Source organism: Macrobrachium nipponense, chromosome 33, assembly GCF_015104395.2.
Source record: "Macrobrachium nipponense isolate FS-2020 chromosome 33, ASM1510439v2, whole genome shotgun sequence".
In the NCBI taxonomy this organism is placed as follows: domain Eukaryota; kingdom Metazoa; phylum Arthropoda; class Malacostraca; order Decapoda; family Palaemonidae; genus Macrobrachium; species Macrobrachium nipponense.
In genome coordinates this window covers 18,427,445-18,452,973 of record NC_087219.1, presented here as the reverse complement: position 1 = coordinate 18,452,973, position 25,529 = coordinate 18,427,445, and the positions used below count along the sequence as shown (strand labels likewise).

General features: G+C 35.3%; 2 protein-coding genes across 3 annotated transcripts in view; both read left to right on the top strand.

The window, feature by feature from the left end:
* Positions 1-724: 724 nt before the first annotated feature.
* On the top strand, positions 725-10,833 carry LOC135202982 (uncharacterized; the record flags this gene model as incomplete). The annotated part of the gene is given in 3 exon segments (XM_064232521.1): positions 725-941; positions 1,297-2,062; positions 5,737-10,833. Coding segments are annotated over 3 exon segments (987 nt in total), but the record flags the coding sequence as incomplete, so codon positions are not given.
* Positions 10,834-12,660: 1,827 nt separating this feature from the next.
* Positions 12,661-25,529, top strand: part of LOC135202707 (ileal sodium/bile acid cotransporter-like) — a 28,450-nt gene continuing 15,581 nt past the window's right edge. The window contains exon 1 of one of the 2 annotated variants that reach the window (XM_064232187.1): positions 12,661-12,889. The gene's annotated coding sequence lies outside the window, so the exon portion shown is untranslated. Of the gene's footprint in view, positions 12,890-25,046; positions 25,190-25,529 lie in introns of those variants that run through there. The other variant, XM_064232186.1, reaches the window with a different exon arrangement.

Sequence of the window (25,529 nt, the reverse complement as noted above, 5' to 3'; positions counted from 1 at the left end):
TATTGAATATGTTAAGAATTATTGATTTAGTTTGTCGATGCTTTCTTTGAATTCAGTGAAAGTAGACATGTTGTGGAAATGTAATTCTTATCAGGAAATTATATTATTTATTTAGTTGTTCCATCAAAACATTCCCAAGGCTAAAAATGATGTCACAATTTTCATAGTTGAAATATATGTTAACATTTATTAGTGGCTGGCTAAATGAAGTAAATGACATAATATACAAGACTGCTGCATTTAAAAAATACTAAATCTATTTAACAGTAATATATAAAATGACTGTGTAGATCAAAACAATTGTATTCTGATTGACTTACAAATTCTAAATAAGGATTTTTAACTAAAATCACCAAGAATTTTTCATCCTTTTACTTTTGTTACATTCCTCTTTATGGTGTAGTAATTTTATTGGTTATTGATTGGATTCACCAGCATGCAACCAGTATAAGAAAAAGTCCACAATGTTCAGAAGTTCTGCTTGGCCTGGCCTCTTAAATTGGTAAATGCCTGTGGCGCTGCAGTCTTTTCATTATTACATATAGATGATGCCTTTTAAAAGATTGAATGGTAACTTTATCATTTTTTCGGAAGAGTCCTAGTTTACTTCTTGGCTTTTCAGTCGGATGAATTCCACTTTTAGCTCCTTGAGATTGGTCTAGATGATGTGTTAATCAAGCCAGTCTATATCCACAAAATGATGTCTCCCCTTTCTTAATTACAGCTTGACCTGGGTGGAGGCATCAGCATTCACACAAGTGACTACTTCAAATTCCGTCGCACAAATGCCAATCGCTACATTAACGACTTGCTTCGCTATTTTTTCCCCGTTGAGGTGCTGGCAACTTCTTCATTAACAGGGGGAGAGTGCTTTGCAAATAAAGCAAAAAGAACATCATTAAAGAATCAGCTGGACCCCTGCATTATCAGAGTCATTACTCGTATGTATCCAGTGTTGTGTACGTGACATTTGAGATACGAATCTTAATTATATACGTACAAGGTTATGTACAATTCAGAAGTTGTTAGGGGTTTCACAAATCTTTATCCCTGAAACCTTGTTAGTGAAAGTACACTTTCAGTACGTAATAAACTAATTTCATTTTCAGTTTTATGTAATAACTTTCAAATTCTTAATTTGATATAGCACAGTCAGTAGTCATCGCACAGTATTCCATTAAAGTAATGTGGTTACTTGTCAGTATAATTTTACTTGGGTGTAATCCTGTTTGATGTTGAAAGTTGTAACTTCTCATATCTTGTCAGACGTATGATGTGTTTTTTTATTATTATCAGATGATGCTATTCGCAACTTCCCAACTATTGACGAGAAGAAAGTCAGGAATGCCATTCGCCGAAAACTGAACACAGAGTCTCGCATATATCGGAGTCAGGAGAGGTTTGGTGCTCCAGGTAGAAGGAATACATTGCAGCGGAGGAGAAGTCATTACATTGAATCACCAAGGGCACTTGTCTCGATTGAAAAGTCTGACCGCGAAAAAGATAAAGGTCCAGCGATGGTGACCCCAAACGTTACTCTTGAAAAGGCACTCTCAAAAGATGTTGCCCGCAGGTCATATTCTTCTCCTGTGCAACAAGTTCAACAGATGGCTGACAAAGAAGCAGCGAAGAGGGACTCTGAGACTGCCTCCTCATCTTACTTCAACCGGCAAGAGAAACAGACTCCCACGAGAGTTAGCGATCAGCACCAGGGCTCCTCCAACTCTGCCACTCCTACACCCATAGCCACACCAACCCTACCTTCAGCATCTTCATCGCCTGCCACAACCACAGACAAGACCTTCAAGATAAGCCATGAAATGGTTAAGGCAGAAATCCCTACAACTGCACAGTATTTACCACAAGAGTATTCTTATCCATCAGTGATGCCACCACACGTCAGTCAGGCTTACCTCCCACACCACATGGCGGCTGCAGACCCCACATACCTGAGGCGCTTGGAGATGAGCCAGGGAGCCCCCCACCCTGCAACTCTCTCTTATACATACCCTCATGCAACCTTGCCCACATCGGATTCACTGGAACCCAGCCTTCACATGTAGTAAGTTGTAAAGTAATGTGTATTTAAGTGCAAAATCTTTGTATATTGAAAAGTATGAATAGTTGGGGTTGAGCATGGGAATTTGCTTATTTTTTTATAGATTTATGTATCCCTGTGAAGTGGTTAAAGTCCAGCACCTGCAAGACTGAGCAGAAGTTTAGAGAGAATGAATATTATTTTTTAAAATATTTTTTTAACAATTGGTCCATAAACTGCAAAGTTGAGTAGAAAGAAATATTTGCTTTATCACAAACCCATCACTCATGTCTCGCTGCATTCGCAATCATCAAATGCCAAGACACTGCAAATTTATATCTAATTGCCAAAAGAAGAGCAACGCCTACCTCTTGCATTCTTGCCATGGATCCATAGATGCCCAACTGCCTCACTTTTCATGTCTGTTAAGCTGTCCATGGTCCAGTAGATTTTCTCCAGATTTTTCCAGTTTTCAGGAATGGTAACAAACATTTTACCCATTTATTTAATTCCATTTAATTATTCCATTTCTGTCCCCTCTTGTTATTTGTGACTAGTTTCCAAAAACTGTCACATATACTAAAATCAGTGTTTGGAAGAATAGTTTTCCCATAAGAATATATTATAAAGCAGTATGATATAAACCCTAGGCCACGGTTTAAGTTATAATTTAACTCAGTTCTCTTTTATGTACTTAAAATGAATTACTTTAATGAAATTATGTTATATGAAATTAAAAACCTCTGTTGAGCATAAAATTTTTTAAGTGAAACTTTGTCACTAACTCGTGTGTGATGGTGCATAAGATGCTGGGAAAGGAAGGAGCAGGTAGTCTTAATTGGCTTACGGGTGTTGTGGGGAGGAAGAGAAGGCTAGCTTGGTACTATTGCCATTTAGGCTTTTTGAATCCTGAGTACTAATTTGTAATCAGAGATTTTTTACGCTTTTTAGTGTTCTTCTTTTGCAATGATGTTGGTTATTTATTTCCAGAAGCATATTCCCTAGTTTCCAAAGCTATGTTAATAAAGTATATCTTAGTTTTACCAGACCGCTGAGCTGATTAACAGCTTTCCTAGGGCTGGCCCGAAGGATTAGATATTCTTGTGTGGCTAGGACCCAATTGGTTACTTTAGCAACAGGACCCACAGCTTATTGTGGGATCCGAACCACATCAAGAAATGAACTTCTATCACTAGAAATAAATTCCTCTGATTCTGCATTGGCAGAGCTAGGAATCAAACCTGGACCCTGAGATCGGTAGTGGAGCATGTAACCGACTCGTCCAACGAGGAACTGAATGCCTCAGATTCTTCACAAAACCTAACAGAACTATGTCTATACTCCTACAAAGTCGTTTGATTAGACTGTCCTGTTGATACTTGTTTGGGTATATAGGACTGCAGTTCTGATGTTGCCATCTTTGATTTCTTAAAATGATCATCTTTTCCATTTCTTGCCACTGCCTGAAAATTTCTGTGCAATTTGTAGTATTATATAGTAGCAAATGTGAGATGTCTTGTTGCACATCACAAACTAATTCCTGCTGTTGGTCATTGTTATTTCAGCTTAATAATTTTTCATGTCATTTTATCTCCTTTCATGGTCTGGCTCTTCTTTCTCTGTAAATATACAGCAGCTCTTCTGTTGCAGTATCCTTTTCATATGACAACAGTAGGTTGCTGACCTTTTGGTTATCAACATCATTGTAACCAAAATTCGAAGCATAATCTAAAAGTTCCTACTTCATCTTCAACAACACCACAGAAAATTCAGGAAATTTTGGAATCATATCGGCGCAAAGTTTTCCGAAGAGCTGTGAATATGTGCTTCATATGCACACTTACAAGCTTTACCATTTAAGTATCAGAATTTCAAGGAATTTTAATTCATTCATCAAATGTAAACCCTTTGGACCAGCCCTCTGTTTACTGGTTGATATTTATTAACTGCAAAAATTCAAGTTATTGTTAATTTTAGGTTGAAAATGCTCTTGCATTTTATCGCATTATGACAGTCCTTTTTTTATATCAAGGTTAGAGTCAATCTTTTATACCAGCCCCTGCAAACAGTATACGTATTGGTGTAGTGACCTTATACATACAAGTGGTCCCATGATCTATTATTTAAACCAGTTATGTTTTAATTGTATTAAAGAACAAAATATTGTTGTGCACCAAAATGGTAGTAACCATCTTTTTTTTAGCTAGAAAAGTTTTCCTGTAGAAGGCAGGTCTTGAGGTAGGTTGCTTTTTATGCAACAGTGGATCCATGACATTTGCATGGGAGTAGTACTACTCTTTTCAGTCTTTTTTTGGCATAATTTTCTGTGGCTTGAGAATTCAAAGGCTGCCGGTTTGGCTATACTATATGAACAATGGGTTTACGTATATGAGAAAATTAGTTTTCATACTAAAAAATTTTGCTCAGTTCAGAATAAGTACACACTATGTGGTAAAATGATAAAGGAAAGTATATGTTCATCAGCTTATTGCCTACAGTAGTAACTTTGTACAATAGAACACTTGAATGAAATACTTATTATTTACTCAATATCAGAACCGTTGATGTATGTGTGTACTGTAACCTAAACATTTTTACTAGAATCATTTGGAGAAAAAAAATTTTTAATTGATAATTTGATTTTTTTATTTCATTTACTTTTAGATATTAGAGATTTTTTGATACTTTTCAAATTCTACCCAAATTGAGCCTGTAACTTACAAGCACTCAGAGTTACCGCTGCACTTGGTGGTGTCTATGTTGTTGATGAAAATGTATTGAAATTGCCAGTTGATCCAGATTTGGTAAATTTTCATTTTTAAGAAAAGCCCCTGATTTGGTTATATTTTGGATTAAGTGATGCTGCCTAATCTTGTAAAATTCTTTCCTCTCAAGTGGACCAGTCGGTGTAGGGGTAAAAGTATTTATTTGTTACGATATGGCTTTAGTTTTGATTTCCAGTAATAATGGGCATTTTACGAAACATTTTAAGCCAAAGATGTACATTTTGTTCCCTTTCCATCTTTTACCCTGTGGGTTAAAGAACTTTTAATTACCTACACACCATATATTAGTTGTTTTCCATGGCATTAATGTGGTACAAAGGCCTTGTATTAACCTTGAAATCTGTAAGGTAAAATCTTTAGATGTCATTGTTTTGTATAAAAAAAAATTCTTTTTAAACGTCACACCAAAAAAGTCGGACAAAATTCTATCTTATTTTGTGAAAAATATTCTCAGATAGGTGTAGGCTCTTCATGTGTGAAATTTAAATGAAATTGGTGGAAAGTGATAGTTTCATTGTTGTTTTTGACACTGGGTTCTGAAGTTTTAAGGCTACTGCACTCGTATTTGATATTGGTTTTGTAGTTTCTGTTGAGAAAAGGCATGCCATTAATACATTTTGATGGTAATTATTCAGTGAAATTTTTTTACATTCATTTTAACATATTACGGGCTGCCCTAGAGTAAGAGCCTGTGCCAGCACAAGGCAGGCTTAATCGAATCAATTTAAGAAAAAATATTGTACAAACCAAGTACAAATCGTGCACTCCTTTGTGTAAAGGTGGTTGTGAAAGATCCTCCATAGCGACAAAACTACAACGAATTTTGATGTCATACTGCACATGTCATACCTAGCTATAAAAAAAATTTACAATAATTAGTATTTATCTGATATAAATTATTCTTTTTATCAGCTGACCTCTTCATGAAGGAGGTAAGGGCTAAGGACATTGTTGTCAGTTCATATTCTTTTCAAACATTTTGGGTTCTACAGTTAAAAGGCTTCAGTCTTATACTTGCTAGTTTTAGATAAAATTGCAATGCTTCAAAAAATAAAAAAAGCTGATGTCTGGTTTAAAGGTGGGGAAAGTTAATGTTTTTAGTAAGTTTATTAGAAAGGAATTTAGACCTCTTCAGTGGTTGTGTGGTGCTGGGTTTCAACCTCTTGATAACCTATATACCATTGGAATTATTTGATCTGACACTTGTAAATTGGTTGCTCTAAGTTTTTTAAGTATCATTCTATTCCATGTGTGCGTCTGTCTGAATGTATGCAGCATTGTTAAGTAATTAGGTGACAAGTGGTTGTATAGTGTTCAAGGTAACAGTAAGTTGTTCTTAACTACTTGTTATTTCAATATAAGTTGAAGAGTTATTTCCCTTACTTAGACCTTTAGTTATGTGTGTGTGTGTGTGTGGTATGCAATTTTATTGTGTAGATTTTGTTAAATACTGTTTGATCTTATATCAGTTAGTTTGACTTCTCCTTTTGGATGATAAGTCATAAGGACATGCTTCTGTACAGCTTTTATAGTGTATTCTCAGAGTATTCTGAAGTTCCTTAATAACAATGGTTAGTGTTAACAGAAAATTAAAATATTATACTGTTATTTCACAAGGGCATTTCAGTCATAAAATAGTTAAGGTAGTTTGAAGTGTATGAAATTGTTCAGTTTGTGAGTTTTCTGATTATGTACTTCTCCCTCCCAAGAAATAACCTCACGTTGAGTGTGTGTTTGCCACCAAAACCTGGAGAAATAAAATGCAGGGGATGCTTTTCCTACTATTGATGGGGACTAAATTGTACAAGTAACTTGCTGTTCTGTAAATATAGTTTTACCTGATGCTGTTTTTAGACTGAATTGGCTTGTAGGTTTTCATGAGAGGTCATTTTATTTATTTTACAGATCCCATGAGTTTTATTTGTAGATCTATGTACAGCATATATATGTATAAATAATTTTTCCTGTTTTTATACAAACCCATTTTCTAACGTTCCTTTGTAAATTTTCCTTTGGGAAAGGGGGATAGTTGTTGGTAAATAATATTCCCTACATATATATATATGGTATTAACCTTTCCAGTTATATATTTTAAACTTTTACCTCTACTACAACGCATACTGGCCTCAACCTCAGAATTATTCTGTGTAAGATACCTAAGTAAATGTACATTACTGTACTATTGTCAGTGAGTATTAACGTGAATATATAATTATGTAAATATTGAGAGCATTAAAGAAATGGTATTTCAAAAGATGGGTAATTCCAGTGTCCTGTGCGCTTGTGATAGTTTATATTTTGAAATTATTAGGGCATAGAACATTGCTGTCTTTATCAAAGCTGCTTAAAGTTTTAAGATACACAAAGAAAACACAGATTGGGAGTATGCTGGGGTATAAATATCATCAGTATTTATGTTTTTTTTTATGCCAGGTTTCCCTTCTTAGGTAGGTCTTCATATGTGCTCTTTTCCCTTGATTTCTTAACCTTCCTGGTGGTGTATGCTTGTTAATTTTTTATCTGCTATTTTTGACCAATTGTACCTCTTATTTTCATGTGCCCAACTGACCTTAGCCTTTGAGGTTGTAATCTTAATATCTTGTTGTCACAACTGTTCAAAATCTTCATTTTCTTTGTACATTCTCATGTCTTGAAGTATGCAATTTGACTGCATAATTGATTAGTGACTTTCAAACATTTAATTTATATTTTGTCACAAGTTATTTTGCATTGGTTTTGAGATCCTAATTTGGCCTAATATTATTCAGATCATCTTTGCGAACAAAATATGGCTGAATTGTTCTGAAGACAGTGAATCTATAAGTAAGAATTTTAAATGTTTTGATAGTGAGAATTTCTAGTATATTTTGGACTGCAGAAAATTGTAAACATTTTTATTTTTATAACTTACATTATCATTAGATCTGATTAGCATAATAGGAGAAAAACAAAGCAACATACTTGAGTGAAAATTCACTATTTAACAAACATCATGCATATAATAGGAACATGAAAAAGGGCAAAGTACTTGAAGATCAGGACTGAAGATCAGGTAGGGGTTTAAGACATTGAGTAGCTAACTTCATCACCCCACGTATTTACACCAGGTTGTTTTACAAAACAGGTTTAATTTATAGTACAAGTAAAAGCAAGACTTAGTATATGCAAAGGGGCTCATCCATTCATTTGCTCCTCCATTAAGGGGCCTGCTTTTATGGGTACAAAATGGTCAGATGATAGCTTCTTAATCATCTGAAATCAAAAGCATAATTTTGTGTAGACGTTTAGCATCATCTTTTTGTTGAAACAGTTGAAAAGTGATTTTTCTGGTATGTTTTGAACAAATGTGATGTGGTAATCATTGGAAATTTAAGGTTTTTGATATAGGTAAATACCCTAAATTATATAAGTTACGGATGTCCAGCAAAAAGTCTATTTCCTATATTTCAGCAAGTATGGGAATACTCCAGAATAATCGTATTTCAACAGGGCTTTATCTTAACCTAGTACCTAGTATGCACAGCCTCACTGTTCTTGAAATTCCCTTACTGACATCATATCCTCTTAAAATTAAAGCACAAAAGAATCCTACTCACAGGAATAACAACATAACCTAACCTAACCTAACCTCAGGTGGCCCAGGCTGATGATCAGGATTTTGTTTGTCATCTTAAGACAACCTCGAATAGCAAGTGAGACTTGATCTCAGAGGTGTAACAAATTGTAAAAGATACTGATTTAGTAACCAGCTGAGTTTCATCAGATTTCATGAGTAAGTATCGTGCAAGATGGTTGTATACAACACATATTTGCCATGTCTTTAATGTCCCCCTACAAACACTCCCTGCTCTCAGTATAAACTTTCTGATTTCATGCATCCCTAAAATTCAAGGAGTGATCATTGGTGTATACTATTCATCTGTGGTGATCCAATTCTCTGTAATCACTTACAAATAAATGTCAATCTTACACTGAGGCTGAATATTCGTTTTGTAAGTACTATTGCTATTGAGAGCAGCTGTCCTTAACTCTTTTCAGCTCATTGGAACTAAGGTCAGGAGAACAGTGAACCATTACTCACTAACACATTAATTTTCTCAAAAAACTTACCTGACTTAAACTAGGACCACTTTCATATTTTTTCACTAATATAATTTCATCAAACTACACTGCCATCGTTAGAGTTTTGGTTAATGAACAAATGATCAGTCACCTCAAAGCAAAATGAATGCCAATCAGCTAATTTTAAATAAAAAAGGACAATTAGTCATTTATCGGTTTATGATCCAGGTTATGACTTAAATTGAATCAAGAACCCATGGAGGATTATTAGTGGTAATTAAAAAGATTCCCCTGAAATTTGTAAGGCAATAAGCACATCAAAGTTATTTTGTTTGTTTTAGGGATGGCCCTGTCTTTGAGGCATACCCAAGGATAATATATATATTTTTTTTTTCAAGAACGCAAACTTTCACAGTAAGGTAGATAGAATACCACACTACAGATGGCAATACTAAATGGAAACTAATTTTTTGTAGAAAGAGGGAATGTCTTGGAATTGGATTGAATCACATGCAGAACAATCTTCGCAGTTAGTCGGACCACTTCTCAATTTGGAAACCAGTTTCATTGAGAAATGGTGGTGTATGCACTCCAAATGTTCCATGGCCTCCCTACCCCCAGCACTAGTCCATAATGATCTGATCTGTTCTTTATTCTATTTACTTCCATAATTTGGAGTTTTCTTCCTTTCTGCTTTTTGTAATTATTTTATATTTTTCTTTTAAGAGTTGTATTGGGACACTGATGTCCATCTCATTCTCTTCGCCATAATAAAGAAACGTGATTAATGGAAAAAACCTCGCAGTATTAACAGTGGTGCAATGTTGAAAAGAGATTCATAGTACTAGCTCAAATATGCCATGAGGTACTGTACAGTATTTTCAAACCTTGATCGTTAGTATTAATTACAGTATCAGTAGACAAGGATATCAAAGTCATTTTACCAGCTAGTATTATATATAAGAACATCTGTATTTTTCAAAACAATTGTATCAGCCTTCTTATAGTAATGAAGTGAAGAAATATTGGTTGTATGCACTTTAGACCTTTTCTTGTGAAGAGAAGAGATGGTAGACGTGAGACCAGTATTCCAATCAATGGTGGCAAGTATAGGGGTGACAGATTGATTCATTTCCATGAACTGGCATTGCAACAACTGTACTTATCAGCATGGGAGAATATTTGATGATGAGTCTTGATGGACTTCTCTTGCAGGGACCAAGCTTGGTTTTGGTAATTATGCCCTATTTAGTTTCTAAAGTGTAACTTGTTGGTATGATATTTTTTTTCATGGTGAGACTTAGTTGAAAGGATGACGAATTGACCTAACGGGAAATGAACTTGCACACGCTGAACAATTTGGCAGCTTGGCTCAGAATTGTTTTTGAAATAAAAAATCCTACACTCTTAGAGCAGCATTTAATGTTTGTCACTTAAGAAGTGTCGAAATGGGTGATTTTATAGGCAATAAAAGAATGAAATGTTAAATTAATCTTCTCATACTGTATTTGTTTGATCCTTGTACTATATTGCCTGGCAAAATTTTGCATCTTGATTATTAAGCACTTGTCAGTTTTTTTTTCTGAGGCACGTATGCATGTTGGAACACTACAGGTTTTTCTTCCTATTCAAAAGTAATGTTGTTTTAAACCTCTCTTCTTTATTTGCTCTACTGAAAAAAAAGGTTAAGATTTAACAGTGCAGTAGTATAGGTATACACCTTTTAAAGGTTATAAGCAATTGGTATAAGCAACATACCATGTATGTTAGCCCAATGATGTGTCTATCAGCTATAGGTTATACTGAATGAAAAGATTTCTGATTGTTAGCACTAGATTTTAAATAAGTGGTAGTGGAAGAGAGATTTTTTTTCAATTATCTCTATGTTAATTGTAATGCCATTACCAGTTAGTGTTGTGTGCCTACTATTAATACAGAGAATGATAAGACTGTTGTTTCTTTTTCCTTTTCTTTTTAATCAGCATTTTGATAGAAGTACCTTTCGTAGAACATATACAAGGGTAAATAATTTTGCTACTGAAGCATATTTTCATTTATCTATATTATTATTTCACTACTTAGCAATTCTTATTTGTAAACTATTTTCTTATCAAAAGTTTTATTTGTTATTTTTTTAGACCTATTTTGGACTTTACAAAATGAATATCATTAGCTGAAGGTATATTCTCCTGTCTAAAAATATTGTACCACTGTGTGTGTGAGACTTTATATGCTTAATTTAATACGGACTTTATATTCCTTCACAATTTATGTGCATGTGGAGTATGTTTACCCAATCTTTAAAAATAATGAATTTTGTTTCTCCAACCAGACCTCTACTTGGTGATAGAATGCAAGCTCATAATCAGATTGGGTTTCCTAATGGGGTATGTGGTTTCTGTTTACGTACTGACAAACCCAGGAGCTTAGCCTTTAGACTTTGTAGTGGATTGGACGTTGCCAAACTTTTTTTTACCCTTTCAAACTTAACGACTTTAGATCCTTTAAGAAATGTTAGATTCATTTGGACAGTCTCATAACTTGTGACACTTTTACAGTATTATACCCTTTCACCCTCTGTGAAGGCTATACCATTTAAGATTAGATCAATAATAATAATAAAGTTCGATTCATTTGAACTCTTATATTCATACAACTTGTAAGACTTACAGAGGGTTAGACTCTAGATAGCGAGATTCAAACCATTTGAAAGATTTATTGTTCCAGATCATCAGAATTTTACAGGATAGAACATAAGGCATTCATTTGAGAAGAAAACTCTGGCCTTTGTCACAAGCAAATTTAGGAGATATATTTAGTTTAACTGGAAAATTCAAGCCTCATGGAAGTGGTGAAAAAGTCTACTACACTAGAAAATCAAAAAGTAACCATTCTTAAAAAGACGGGCAAGCATAAATTTAACCGTGAAATAGGAAAGTATACAGTAACTAGAAGTAACTGATGAATAGTGAAGGCCTCAGTGGCGTGATCGGTATGGTCTTGACCTGCCACCCTGGTGGCCACGAGTTCGATTCTCGGGCATTCCATTGAGGTGTTAGAGATGTGGATTTCTGGTGATGGAAGTTCACTCTCGACGTGGCTCGGGAGTCTAGTAAAGCCGTTGGTCCCGTTGCTGAATAACCACTGGTTCCATGCAAAGTAAAAACACCATACAAACAAAAGATGAATAGTGAAAGTGGATTAGTTTGTCGAAAGTGAAACGTGAAATTCATAACACGATGTATGATGTATGTAGAGGTAAAAATGAAGATTAAAGTAATGGCTTTAACCTGCCCTGGGAAGATTAGCACGTAATAGCAGGGTCATCCAGACCTATTTGGATGAGAACTATGAGAATGGGACCGGGAGATGAGTGGACGATAAAGCACAGGAACGACATGGAAGGAGGGAGGGATTGGTGGACAAATAAAAGTACAGTATTCGAGACGTGATAAGTGGTCAAAATAGTCATCTATAATTGTCACTTTCCTAAATATCATTTACACTAATAGTATATTTTCTATATGCAGCTGTTAATCCTCAAATAAGTTTATTAGAGATTACTGAGCAATTCTGTCACAGAAAAGGAAAACCCACATAAAATGCTTTCAGTGGATCTTTAAACTTTCTATCATACCTACTCTTGGTCTCGTCTGTGAAACCGCTACTAGGCCAAGGAAACTCCTAGCTCCATATTACGTAAACCATTGTAATTAGCGGCTCAGTTGGTACATTAGTAAAGTCCCACTCGAAGTTTTGTAAGATTTCTGCCTGGTGCATTATGCGTACCCTGCTTAATTCGGTGACAGAGCAAAAGGATGGTTTATATTATATCTCGCGGCATAAAGTGGTGGAAAAGTTATATTACTGGATCTACTGGTCTTGTGGAGGACTGGAGGATAGGAGATAGCTTCTCATTACTAGGCCTAGGCTGAAGTTTAAGTGATCAGCCCACAGTGAGGTACCCAATTGGACCAAGAAATGTGGTTTTCTACTATAACAGGTAAGTAGTGATGGTGTTTAGACATGATTGTGTAGTTGTATCAGAACTATATTTGTGTGTAGTTGTATCAGAACTATATTTGTCGATGGTTATTTCACATACTTTTAAGTACCTTTATGTATATTTAATTTTAAGTTTTGTTGAAAAGACTTCTGTGCAAAAATTGACGAGCGCTGCTTGTTCAATTCTACCGGGTCTAAGTATACGTATGCCACTGTCAGAGTGTCAGTCGGAAATGTTTTGCCATTCTGTGTAAGAAGCAGTTTTGTTGATAAAATGAGATTAATTTTCTCCGATTGCAATTTCTGAGATTATTTTTTTTTCAGTAAAGTCAAGTGAAAAATTTTAATCGACATGGGCTATGCAAAATTCCAACAGCTCAAGGGAGCCGAGATACTAAAGGAACATGGGTGAAAGAATACATTCTGGGGAAACGACAGAATGAAAACCAGGATGAAAATAATACGGAAGATGTGAAATGGTAATTGGAAGTGAATATTATAGTGATTGTAATATGTCCGTCGGTATACTACTGAGAATAATACTTACTCCACAAACAAAGAACCCATTTATCTTTGTTGTGTTTGTGGCACGCGAGAGGTTAAAAAATGGATTGTATTTGACATTAAAAACTGGAGGTAGTAACCCACAAGACGCACTTTAATGAAACGGCAGCAGTTGTGTTGAAAAGTAAATATGAATGAAATAAAAAAGAATTAATAAATTGATTTTCAATCTGATGAAAATGGAAAGTCAAACCCAAAGATCGTGATATCAAATGTCCCCAACAACTAAGAGACGAAAAAAAAAAATAACAATAAAAAATCTCGAAACGAATATCATTCCGGGAGCAATATTTATGGCGGAATAAATCAAAGATAAGATGACTTGGGTTCACATTACTATTGATTTCGAAAAAAAGAAAAAATGCCTTAGAAGTCGGCGATATCAGTGAGTCATTGTTATGAATTAGCATCTAATTAGAGGAAGAAAATAAATTACTGCGATTTTCTGTTTGTCAGCTTTTCGTTCTCCTGAGTTCATTATCAGATTGTTCTCATGTTTCTCATTTAGGGTGGATTTCAGCGTTACATTTTTGTCCTGTTTCTCATTCAGAGAGCGTCGTAGTGAAATTTTTATATATCCTACTATTTACATATATTAAAGTATTTCCAAGTTCTTTTAATTTCCTTTTTCTATTTTTTTTTTTTTTTTGTATCAAATACCACAGCTCTACTGTCTTAGTTCTTGTTCTTATGACTTACGTTGCTGTTAATGTGTGTGTTTGTTTATTTTTGTCTATTATCGAATTTCACCCTCTTCTGTTTCGTTTCCTCTTTCACTTATTACCATTCTGCTTTTTAGAAGTTTCCTTTGCCTTTCTCAGCCGCCAGGTACGTAATTCGCTGCTTAGGTCAACAGAACAGATTTTTGGGCAATACACACATATAGTACTATAATATAATATATATATATGTATATATATATATATATATATATATATATATATATATATATATATATATATATATATATATAAAGTTGACGCCACGGAGGAAATGAAAAGACGAGAATTGCCAAGATCTTTCGGTCTATACACGACCCTTTACTTGAGGCATCACATATATTCATACATAGCATCACGTTTTATATATTTCGTGATCAAGTTATATATATATATATATATATATATATATATATATATATATATATATATATATATACTATCTGCAGTATGATCCTCAAACAGCAATTCAGGAATGCCGAAGACACATGGATGTTTTAAAAGATTTATTCATAGAGAAACGTTTCGCTCATGACTATGTGCATCATCAGTCTGAAAAATGACAAAATAATAACATTAAAAATACTAAAAATACACAGGATTCTTAAATGACAATTAAAAACATTAAAAGACTAAAAGTAAAAACAACTGCAGTTGTTTTTACTTTGCTTCTTACTTTAGTCTTTTAATGTTTTTAATTGTCATTTTAAGAATCCTGTGTATTTTAGTATTTTTAATGTTATTATTTTGTCATTTTTCAGACTGATGATGCACATAGTCATGTGCGAAACGTTTCTCTATGAATAAATAAAACATCTATCTATCTATATATATATAATCATATATATATATATATATATATATATATAGATATATATTATATATATCTATATATAAATTGCGACGTAGTTCGGGAAACATATAAAACTAAATTGAAGACTAGACTCATAAAACTATTAAGAGTGATGTTTCCCCAACTACGTCGCAATTTAAGCCTATGAAATACGATTGGGTAAAAATTCCGATCGTTCATAAAAGCGCAGTTCCCAACTACGTGTCAATCCTTCAAGATTAGCACCGGGTTGTGGAATTCTGGCGTCGTTTCAAGGTTGTAAACCGATCTACATTAGACATATGCTATGATTCGCAGCACCACTGGACTCTCGGGTCTTGTTGTAACCCATCGTTGCACTTAATGAACCCCCCACCCCACCTAACCCCCTCCCCCACGCCATCTTCTTCAGTAGCTTCCCAGTAGGCCTATACCACGGTCTAGACCTATACGTATAAAGGTGGCCGAATAAAATACAAATCGAGTCCCATTGGCACTGCTTGTTTCGTAATTTCGTAGTAAACGTATAATGGATTACGGAATAATTGATATAATAGATAGAGAGATGCTTTCTGAAGAGATTACAGTCCTGGTTGTATGGAGTAAATTGTGAAGTTTTTATCGTTAATAGCTAATGAGTAAGCGTTTAGCGAATAGTTAGGGTTTAGTAAGAGTTTAGTGAATGTTTACTTCAGGGTTCAGTGAATGTTTTGCGAATGTTAGTGAATGTCTAGAGAGTCTTTAAGGTTCTAGTGAATGTCTTGTGAATGTTAGTATTGAGTGCATGTCTAGTGTGTAAGTATTCAGTGAATCTTTAGGGCTTAGTAATGTTTAGTGTGAAGGTGTTTAGTGAGTGTTTAGGGTTTAGTGAAAGTTTAGTAAGTCTTTAAGGTTTTAATGGATGTTAGTGAATGTTTAGCGTGTAATATTCTATGAATGTAGTCCAGTAATAATAACAATAATAGTATAAAAAGATGAGAATAATATATAATAGTAATAAAGTAATATTACTATGAGTTGGATTGAGATCTTTCAATATGGCCGCCTGAGGTCTCACACACACGGGCGCGACAGGAGGATCGCCACTCCAGGGATTGACGCTCTATGGGCGGCACTAATGTTAAGGGAAACAATTTATTGATTAGTGTATCCATACATTAAAGGATGACGGTAATATGACAGGCCATCAAGTACCTACCTTCTTGATACCAAGGTCTAGAGAGTATATATTCTCTAGACTTTGGTTGATACATTGATAAAGGTCCAGTAACATTTATCCTGTTTGGAAGTTATCTGCGCTCCCCGTTCCAAATGTTTTCTTTTTCTACGCCAAAATCGCCCCCAGATATTCGGATGTTCGCATGAAATAGAGTTTTGTAAGGCATTATGAAAACCTTCAAGGCTATTATTAGTTTTAGCCATGCCAGCTGAAGTCCTCTTTGAAATATTCCGCTGGAATATTTCAAAGTTCAGCTGGAAATATTGGAGCTAGACTGTCTTCCAGGTTAGTCACTTCAAAATACGACACAAATTCTTGTGGCAAACTATCATCGAAATTCTTTATCTGTACTGTATTGGACCTATGGCCAAGTTCGACAAGTTTGCGTAGAGGTTTTGAGAGAAATGAAATAAACAACCAGTTACCTCTACGTCAGGAAATTTTGAAATAAGGCTGGCTATTCATGCATGAGGGGTGTTTCGAAGTCCTTCGTAAACCTTTTAGGGTGAATTCAAATTAAAATTCAAATTCAAATAGTTTATTGACGTAAAAATACATCAAATGGAATGCATAAGCATTCCTATGCATCCCCTTCCAAGTAAGACAAGAATCAATTTACTATATTAGTTAGTTATTCCAAAACAACTTGGGAAACTTTTGAACTATCATTTCAGTTACATTGTTATTCATAAGAGAACAAAACCATTTCAGATACACTAGTTATTGTTCTTTCTCTAAATTCTAGAGGTTCAAAATACTCCAACTTATAATGCTCTAAAGTCTAAAGTGTGAGAGAATGCATCGCCACACAACCCACAATCATCACCATTTTGCCAACAATAATTATAACGTAGCCTTAGCCTCATATTGAAGGTATCAAGTTTAGATGAGGACTTGCCATAAGTTATGCGGGTGTTTTCACTCGCATAAAGGTAGTGCATCATACTAGCACTACCTTCTTCTAGAATTCTAACTGCATTTTCTGATTTCCAAACATTTTGTTTTTGTTTTATTCCTTTTTCAATTCTACTAAAGCTCGTGATACTCTTAATATCAACTGTATGTCTTTGTGATTAGGCTGAATATCAGGGCGAAGAGTAACGGAGCAAACAACCCATCATAAGTTGCTCGCCGCTTGTCAGGTAGCATTGCGAAAACACGAGGTACAGTCAAATCACCCATTTGAATGCTGATTTTATGTAGCTGGTAATATATAGAAGGACAAACTTTTAATGTGCCATCGCCACCCCAATCACGAATTCTAACAAGATCGTCCAGCCCTGTTGAAGATGTGAAAATTATAGCATTCTTTCCTCATTTACGCCAGCAGTACCCTATTGCAATAACGTTTCCCCTGATTCAAATTCGCAGCACAATAGCGGGACATCAAAACAATATCTGATGGAATAGTGGAGCTCTCCTATTCTGCTGTCGCCACCGACGAATACTTCGTGATACACTTGATGTTGCTGGTAGTCTGGCCAACGCCTCATCTTGTAGAGAAGAACAATCTGTCGCCATCAGAACTCTCGCGGTCTCTTGTGGGCTTTGATAGAACCGAGGACGATTCTCGAATTCACTTTATATTCGTACCACCGCTGTGAAAGTGTTGAAGATACTATTTCCAATGGGTCCTCCTCAGCCATCGTCTGAACGCGCGCTCTGCACATCTTGACTTCACATAGCCTTACTTTTCTTGATTTATCTGCATTCGTCTGTGGAAATTATATAGCTAGTCGCTATCATCCACAAGCTTTTTAGCTCCTCGCTGAGATGTTATACAATATGACATTGTAAGGGCTACAGAAAACAAATGAAAAGCTGATAAGTACAAAACCAACTGACTTGTCAAGTTCAAAATATTGTAAAGACAAAACCAACGAATAGTAACTGTAGCCTGGAATATGAAGATGCTAGTCAATAATTAAAGTGTTAAATGATCGTTGTTACGCCTATAAACTCCTAACTTGCCACTTCACTTTATCAATAACAATTTTTTAAGTTGGTTACTTATTTAGTGAAAATATTTATACCGGTTATGAGTTGTTCAATACATCAGTTGTCCTAGATATAAGTTGTCCAGGTATGAGTTGTTCGATATGAGTTCTCAGGGAATGAAAGTTTGGGCTCATTTTTTGTTAGTTATTTATTTTATTTCATTTTATTTATTGATTTATTTTTATTATCTTTTTTATTAGGACATGAGGTTCTCATCTGATCTTCCGCTATGTGTCAATAAGATTGGTTTCAGATGGCGTAACATGACAGAAACAGAACTCATTTGTGTGTACTGTTATTGTCAAGGCCTCACGAAGCCGTGTTTATTTTCCCTCTTGGATTTTATGCCAAAGCTCAAAATGCCATACTTTAAAATTACATGATTTAATGACCTCCATGATGTCCAGAGGGATAATTGTATACTTAGGCAGCATGAGAAAGAGGTGAGTTACGGAATAGGTGACATGAGGGAAGTAATGGGATATGTGCAAAAATAGCTGGGAAGAGACTAGCAGTGTCTACAGAAGGCTAGGTGGGAATTTATTTATGAAGAATTGTTGAGCCAACTCTCCTGTATGGAAGTGAACTATGGATGATGAATTTAAATGAAAGAAAACATTCTGAGATGAGCTGGCGTAACATATAACTGTAAAAAAAAAAAAAAAAAAAAAGATAGTATAGATGAGGAGATAGATCAATGTGCTGGGGGAAAATAATATCTAATTCAGAATAATTATGAGGAGGAAGAAAGGAAGACCTGGAAAGGTTCGGATAGCCAGTGTGAAAGAGGTATTGGGAAGAAAGGGCCTTAATATTCAAGATTGCAAGTTAGAGTTGAATGATGTATAGTATGTATGGGATTAGACGGACCCCTGATGAACCTTCTGTGTAGATGCATTAAGCAGCTTATATCGTGGAATTTTCTGCACAGGGGGATTCATCCACGGTTCATCGTTAAAGCATGCAGTGACGACAGCTGTCCTTTGCCGGGGCCATTTTTTGTAGGGGAACCGGCTGAGTCTATATAGTTTGAATCCACTAGGATTTATGTAATAATCTCTTCCGGATCCGTTCTCTTCCAGGAGATTACTTGAAACTGTCGGGATTTATGGAATAATTCCTTCCGGATCCATTTTCCTCCAGGAGATTACTTGAATCTTTTTGGATTTATGGAATGATTCTTTCAGTATCCATTTTCCTCCAGGAGATTACTTGAATCTGTCGGGATTAATGGAATAATTCCTTCCGGATCCATTTTCCTCCAGGAGAATACTTGAGTCTGTCGGGATTTATTAGATTATTCCTTTCGGGTCCCTTTTTTCCTCCAGGAGATTACTTGAATCTGTCAGGATTTATGATATTATTAATTCCAGATCTGTTCCTCCAGGAGATTACATGAAATTATTCCTTCCGGATTTGTTTTCCTCCAGGGGATTACTTGAATCTGTTTGGATTCATGGAATAATTCCTTCCGAATCCATTCTACTCCAGGAGATTACTTGAATCTGTTTCCTCCAGAGATTACTTTTCAGGTCCTGATTCTTATCAATCTTTCCTCTCTCTTTCTCTTCCACTCTGTCAATCAACGTCACGTCTAGTCTATTGGCACGTATCACGCTATCATCATTATTATTACAAGCAAACTTACCCATCGCAGAAGTGAAAAATTTATATGTACTATTTGTTCAGCAATATTAAAATAAGGGCGATTACACGAATAGTCTCTCTCTCTCTCTCTCTCTCTCTCTCTCTCTCTCTCTCTCTCTCTCGTAATGTAATTCAAGGGACGATCACTGAATGCAGAGAAGTTCTTATTCATTGTTGTTTCCCCTCTTTTAATGATATTGTCTCTCTCTCTCTCTCTCTCTCTCTCTCTCTCTCTCTCTCTCTCTGAAATTAAGTAGTAGTAGTAGTAGTTATGGGTCGAGGCAATGCCTTTGCAACGGCGCCTCTTAGTCTTGGGTATTTTTTTTTGTTTGTTTATTTGTTTAGCTCTTTCCTTTTTTTCTCTCTTTTTTTCCACATCAAGTATATGGTTTCTTTTCTTATTTCGTTGTTACCTGAAAATAGAAATTTTCCCACTACGTCACTTTCCTTCTCTTCATAGGGTTGTTGTAGCCCTATTGCTTTAACCCGTTCTTCTATATATGTACCACAATATAAAAGGAAATGAAATATGTCTTCTACTGCATCATTGCAAAAAGGACAACAGGTGTTCTCCTTCTGGTGCCTTTTTGCTATATTTAAATTAAGAGAGTTGGTTCTGGCTTTGAAGAGAAGGACTGAACCCGTAGAGTTGTCATAAATTTCTTCATCTTTTATTTCTCTTTTCCACGTTTTATATATGTTCACAGTCACTTTATTTTCCAACTCTTCTTTCACCTCTCTGTGTCCCATATTCTGGCTTTGTCCTTTATTTCTGTTCTGGACATTCCTTCTAATTTTCTTAAATTTATTTTAACTTCCTGCATGTACTTTTCCACAGTTTTCCACCATTTTCTTTCCTTTTCTTGCATATCTGTAATTATTTTCTTCAGTATCTCTTTCCGTCCATTTAAAGTATTATTTACATAGCTAATCTTCCCACTCATAATTCTACTTTTCATTGAAGAAGCTCCTATCTCCCCCCTTAATGTGGCTACTACTGTACTTCTACATGCCCCTAATATTTTCCTATATACCCCATTCTCTATTCTTTGTAATTTTCTATTTCTGCATCTGTTAGATTAACCACATTGGTTCCGTATAAGACTGATGGTAGAGCTATGTTTTCCAGAATGTTTTCCCTATTAGAACTTTGTTGCAGCTTTTTTCTATCACGGAGTAGGTTAGGTTGGCTAACTTCTGTGCTTTATTCAACATTTCTTTTTTCTGAAGCTTAAACAGATTTCTAGAGTCATTTATCTTTATTCCTAAATAGTGATGTTCTCCCTCACCTTTATGTTCTCTATCTCTTCTGGTTTATCTTTCATGTTGAAAATAATGATGCTGCTTTTCTCTCATTTATTTCTAGCCCACATTTGTTTCCTATATCTATTAAAATCTTTATGTTTATTCTTGCGTCTTCTATATTACTTGCTAGAACTAATCCATCGTCGGCGAAGAAAAGTGTCCCTATCTTTACTAGTTCATTTTCAAATCCTGTCCCTTCCTCCTCCATTTTCTTAATTATAAATATGTCATTAGTTTGAAAAGTGAAGTAGAGCTCCCTGTGCAACCTTGCCTAATCCCACTTGTAATTCCCATTTCCTGTTCGACTCCCTCCCTAGGTCTATTATTGTGCTATCCCCTTCATATATGTTAACTACTGCCTCTATGATTTTTGGATGTATTTTGAACTGTTTCATAACTTCGATCATGACTTCTCGTTTTACCGAGTCAAATGCTTTACTGTAATCGATAGCTATTACTATTAATGGTTTTTTCTATTCCTGTAGCTCTCTTCTACACCATATTGTAGTGTAAGGATGTTATCTTCTATCCTACTCCCTCCTGTAAATCCTGCTTGGCATTCGTGATCTTGTTCATTCAGTCTGAGGTGTGCTTCTATTTCGTCTTTTATCAGCATCATGAATACTTTGTATGATATATTTAATAAAGCTATAGGCCTTAATCCTTAGCCCTTGGTTTCCTTTTCTTTTCTATCATTTTTGTTCTAGATTTCTTCCAAGATTCTGGCTTTTCTTTGATTTCTAGTTCTTTGTTGTAACACCTAACTAGTACTTCTATACAGGTTTTGCTCTTCATTAAAGCTTTGTAAAGCTCTGGTTTGATTCCATCTGGGCCTGCAGCTTTTTTAGCTTTGAGCTTACTTAGACAAGCTATGACTTTTTCCTTGGTTATCACAGGCTCCTGCATTGGGATTATCTTCCTTTTGCATTCCATCACTAGGTCCATGTGTTCTCTTAGTACTTCTGGGAATCTATAGTCCTCCAATTCTTATGATATCATCTTCTGCTGCCAATTCATTTTCATATTCCATTCATCTCTTCGTTCCAGATTTCCTTTATTTTATTTTCGTGTTTACTGTAAATGGTTCTCTCCAATAATTCACTAATTCTTCCTTTGTTTCAGCCTCATTTAGCTTGCTTCCCTGTTCATTATATAAGTGTATAGTTCTTTTTAGCTTTTTGCTTATTTCTTAACTTACCAATATTTTCCCAGAGCTCTTTGTTTTTGTTTCTTCTTATTTCTTCTGTTATTTTCTTTTCATATATTGTTATCTTTTCTCTTATTAATATCTGCACTTCTTTTTCTTTTGTATATATTTCTTCTCTAGACTTTCTTTTACGACATTATCTCTCTCATTCCTTTTCTTCCTATTCAGCTCCTTCCTTTCCTTGATACCTTTTCTTATTTCTTCACTGAACCAGGGTTGCTCTTCTACTTTCTCCTCTACTAGCAACTTTCTCCTATATGTTCTCATTAGCTTGTCTTCTGCTACTTCTTTTATTGATAAGTCCATATCTGTGATTCTGTCAATGTCTTATCTATTAGGATCTCTTCTAATTTTATAATAAAGTCATTTAGGTTGTCTTCATCTGTTTTGAAGTATTTTACTTCCCCCCATTTACCCTTGTTGAGATTCTTGTTCTGTCCTTTGAATGTTAAGTGAATGGTAATTAGGTTATGGTCTGATATATCAAATTCCTTTTTGTCTTCATCAATTACCATCTCCTCAAAATTTTTGTATAACTTCTCATTGACTAAAGCAAAATCTATTACGCTTTTCATCTGCATTCGCTCCATGTATACTCCAGTGCATCTGTCTTCTGCGTTAAGTAGTATTAGCCTATGTTCATTCATCCATTCTAATATTATTTCCCCGTTTCTGTCTGTATTCTGGTGGCCTAAGAAACCTATATGGCCATTGAAATCTCCTAAAATCAGTAATGATTCTTGGTCGTTTATGTTTTTCATTATGTTTTCGCATTCTAGTTTTATTGCTTTATCTCTATTTTTATCCTCCTCTGTATTTCCTACTGATAGGTATAACAATAAAATATGGATAGTATTATTGTATATTTTGCATTTAGCATATAGTAGGTCTTTGCTAATAGTCTCCACCTTGTTTAACTCTGTGCTATCACTGTCTCTATATAGCATCATTAACCCTCCCCCTTTTTTGTCTTTCGTCTCCCTCATATTTTCTATTTTATTTATACCTTTGCTTAATGCTAACTTGTCTAGTTTCTGGTGAGTTTCAGTTAAACAAAATATCTTATTTTCATTGTCTAAAAAACTTTCTATTTCAGTGAAGGGATGATCAATGAACGTAAAGAAGTTCGTTTTCATTATTGTTTACCCTCTTTTAATGATTCTCTCTCTCTCTCTCTCTCTCTCTCTCTCTCTCTCTCTCTCTCTCTCTCTCTCTCTCTCTCTCAATGTAAGTTAAGTAACGAAGACGGTGATGGGATTATCGGATTACTTATCTCTCAAATCACAAATTATCTCCTCTCTCTTTCTCTCTCTAATTTTTCGATAGCAAGATAAAATTATAAAATTGTAGTGCATTAATGTCGTTAAATGGCTCTCTCTCTCTCTCTCTCTCTCTCTCTCTCTCTCTCTCTCTCTCTCTCTCTCTCTCTCTCTCTCTCTCTCTCTCTTGTCAGTGACTTTCATTTAACGGAACAGGGATCTTGATTGGTTCGTTTCTTTGTCAATTACTTTGCACGGTGATACGAATAATAAAGTATCTTTTTTTTCATTATGTTACTGCAAAGACGCAACTTGTATGTCAATGCGTTATGGCTACTGATAAATGCTCTTATGATCCTGTGTCTTCCAAAAAAAGAGTAGAAAGTAGGAACTTGTCAATTTCCTTTTTATTATGTCCATTGGCACGATCGAAATTCCGAAGCAACATTACCTTCTTCAACATTATTTTGTGCACTGGCAGTCCCGATGGCTTTAAGTTATTCAAAACATCTTGCGGATATTGATGATAATTTTCATCTTCTATTGTATCCGAGCTGAAATATTCGCGACTTTCTCCGGGGAAGTTGTACAGAAATTATGTATGAAAAATCGTAAAGTAACTAAGTCTACGGGAATAACCAGCCTCGTTTCACGGCCAGAAACAGCTCCGTTTCAGGGAATCCCTTCTCACCGCCACCCCCTACAAAGGAGGGGGGTAGGTTGGATGAAACCCCATTACAAACCATCCTAGGGGTCCCCACCATAACCCTGCCAAGTTTCATGCCCCTCTGACCAGCCGTTTGGCCGTGATTGAATGACAAACAGACAGACATTACGCACATTATAGTATGATTATTATTATTATTATTATTATTATTATTATTATTATTATTATTATTATTACATCTTATGAAACAGACAAGAAAACCATGGACTAGCTACGCAACCTTCCAGAGAATAGAAAGCGCAGTCAAGTGTGGAGTAATATTTAGATGAAGAGAAATATTGAAAATTAAGTCAGCAAGTAGATCAAAAGAGGCAGCGTTGCAGCTCAATTGAATTTACGATAAATAATTATCTAGGCCTAGTTCTTGGAGATTAACCGTCCGTTTGTAGGAGAGCTGGAAGCAGGGGAATAATTAATTTTCATTTCAGTCTGTTCCACGAACTGTGGCCGAAACCATATACTGCGTTATTATTATTTCGGATATTTTTCTCTTACCCCGTGAATAAACATAGTCTGATAATGATACTAATACATTCTAAATTTGTATTTTACGTATTGAGTAACTCTTGGTACGATTTGCTATAGATTAAAACTCCAACAAATCGAACGTTATACCTGTCGAGGATAAAGTATTCGATGACGTCACTGAAAAGGGTTAGTCTCGAGGTGAACGAAAGCTGGGTATTCGCTGGCTGCAGCCTGATGCCGAGATGGGGCTGCGGCCTTCAGTTGTCTTTCATCTTTGGAGGGTGTAAGGCGTTGCACGACGCCAGGCCTGAACTCTGTCAAAATACAAAAGAAAAGAAAGAGAGAAATTATCTGTGAGTATACTTCAGCATATATTCATTAGATGCATGTGGTATTTCGTTTTTCATTCTCTTATTTATTGAGGATTTATACACTTGTCTGCACCATTCTCTGGAGATTTCAACTGGGGTAGAAGATTAAATTTTTTTTTCAGATAATACATATTTTAGTCGTTATTTTAGAAAGAATTTTATTCAGCGATATATACCATCAATTATCTTGGTTTGAATCAAGACATCAATTTGTTGATCCGAGTCCAATGTTCCACACTAGGCCTCATACGCTTAGGCACCTTAGCCCAATTACCTACCGCCGTTAGCAAAGGTCCGTGCTAGCAAATATATAGTAACTCTC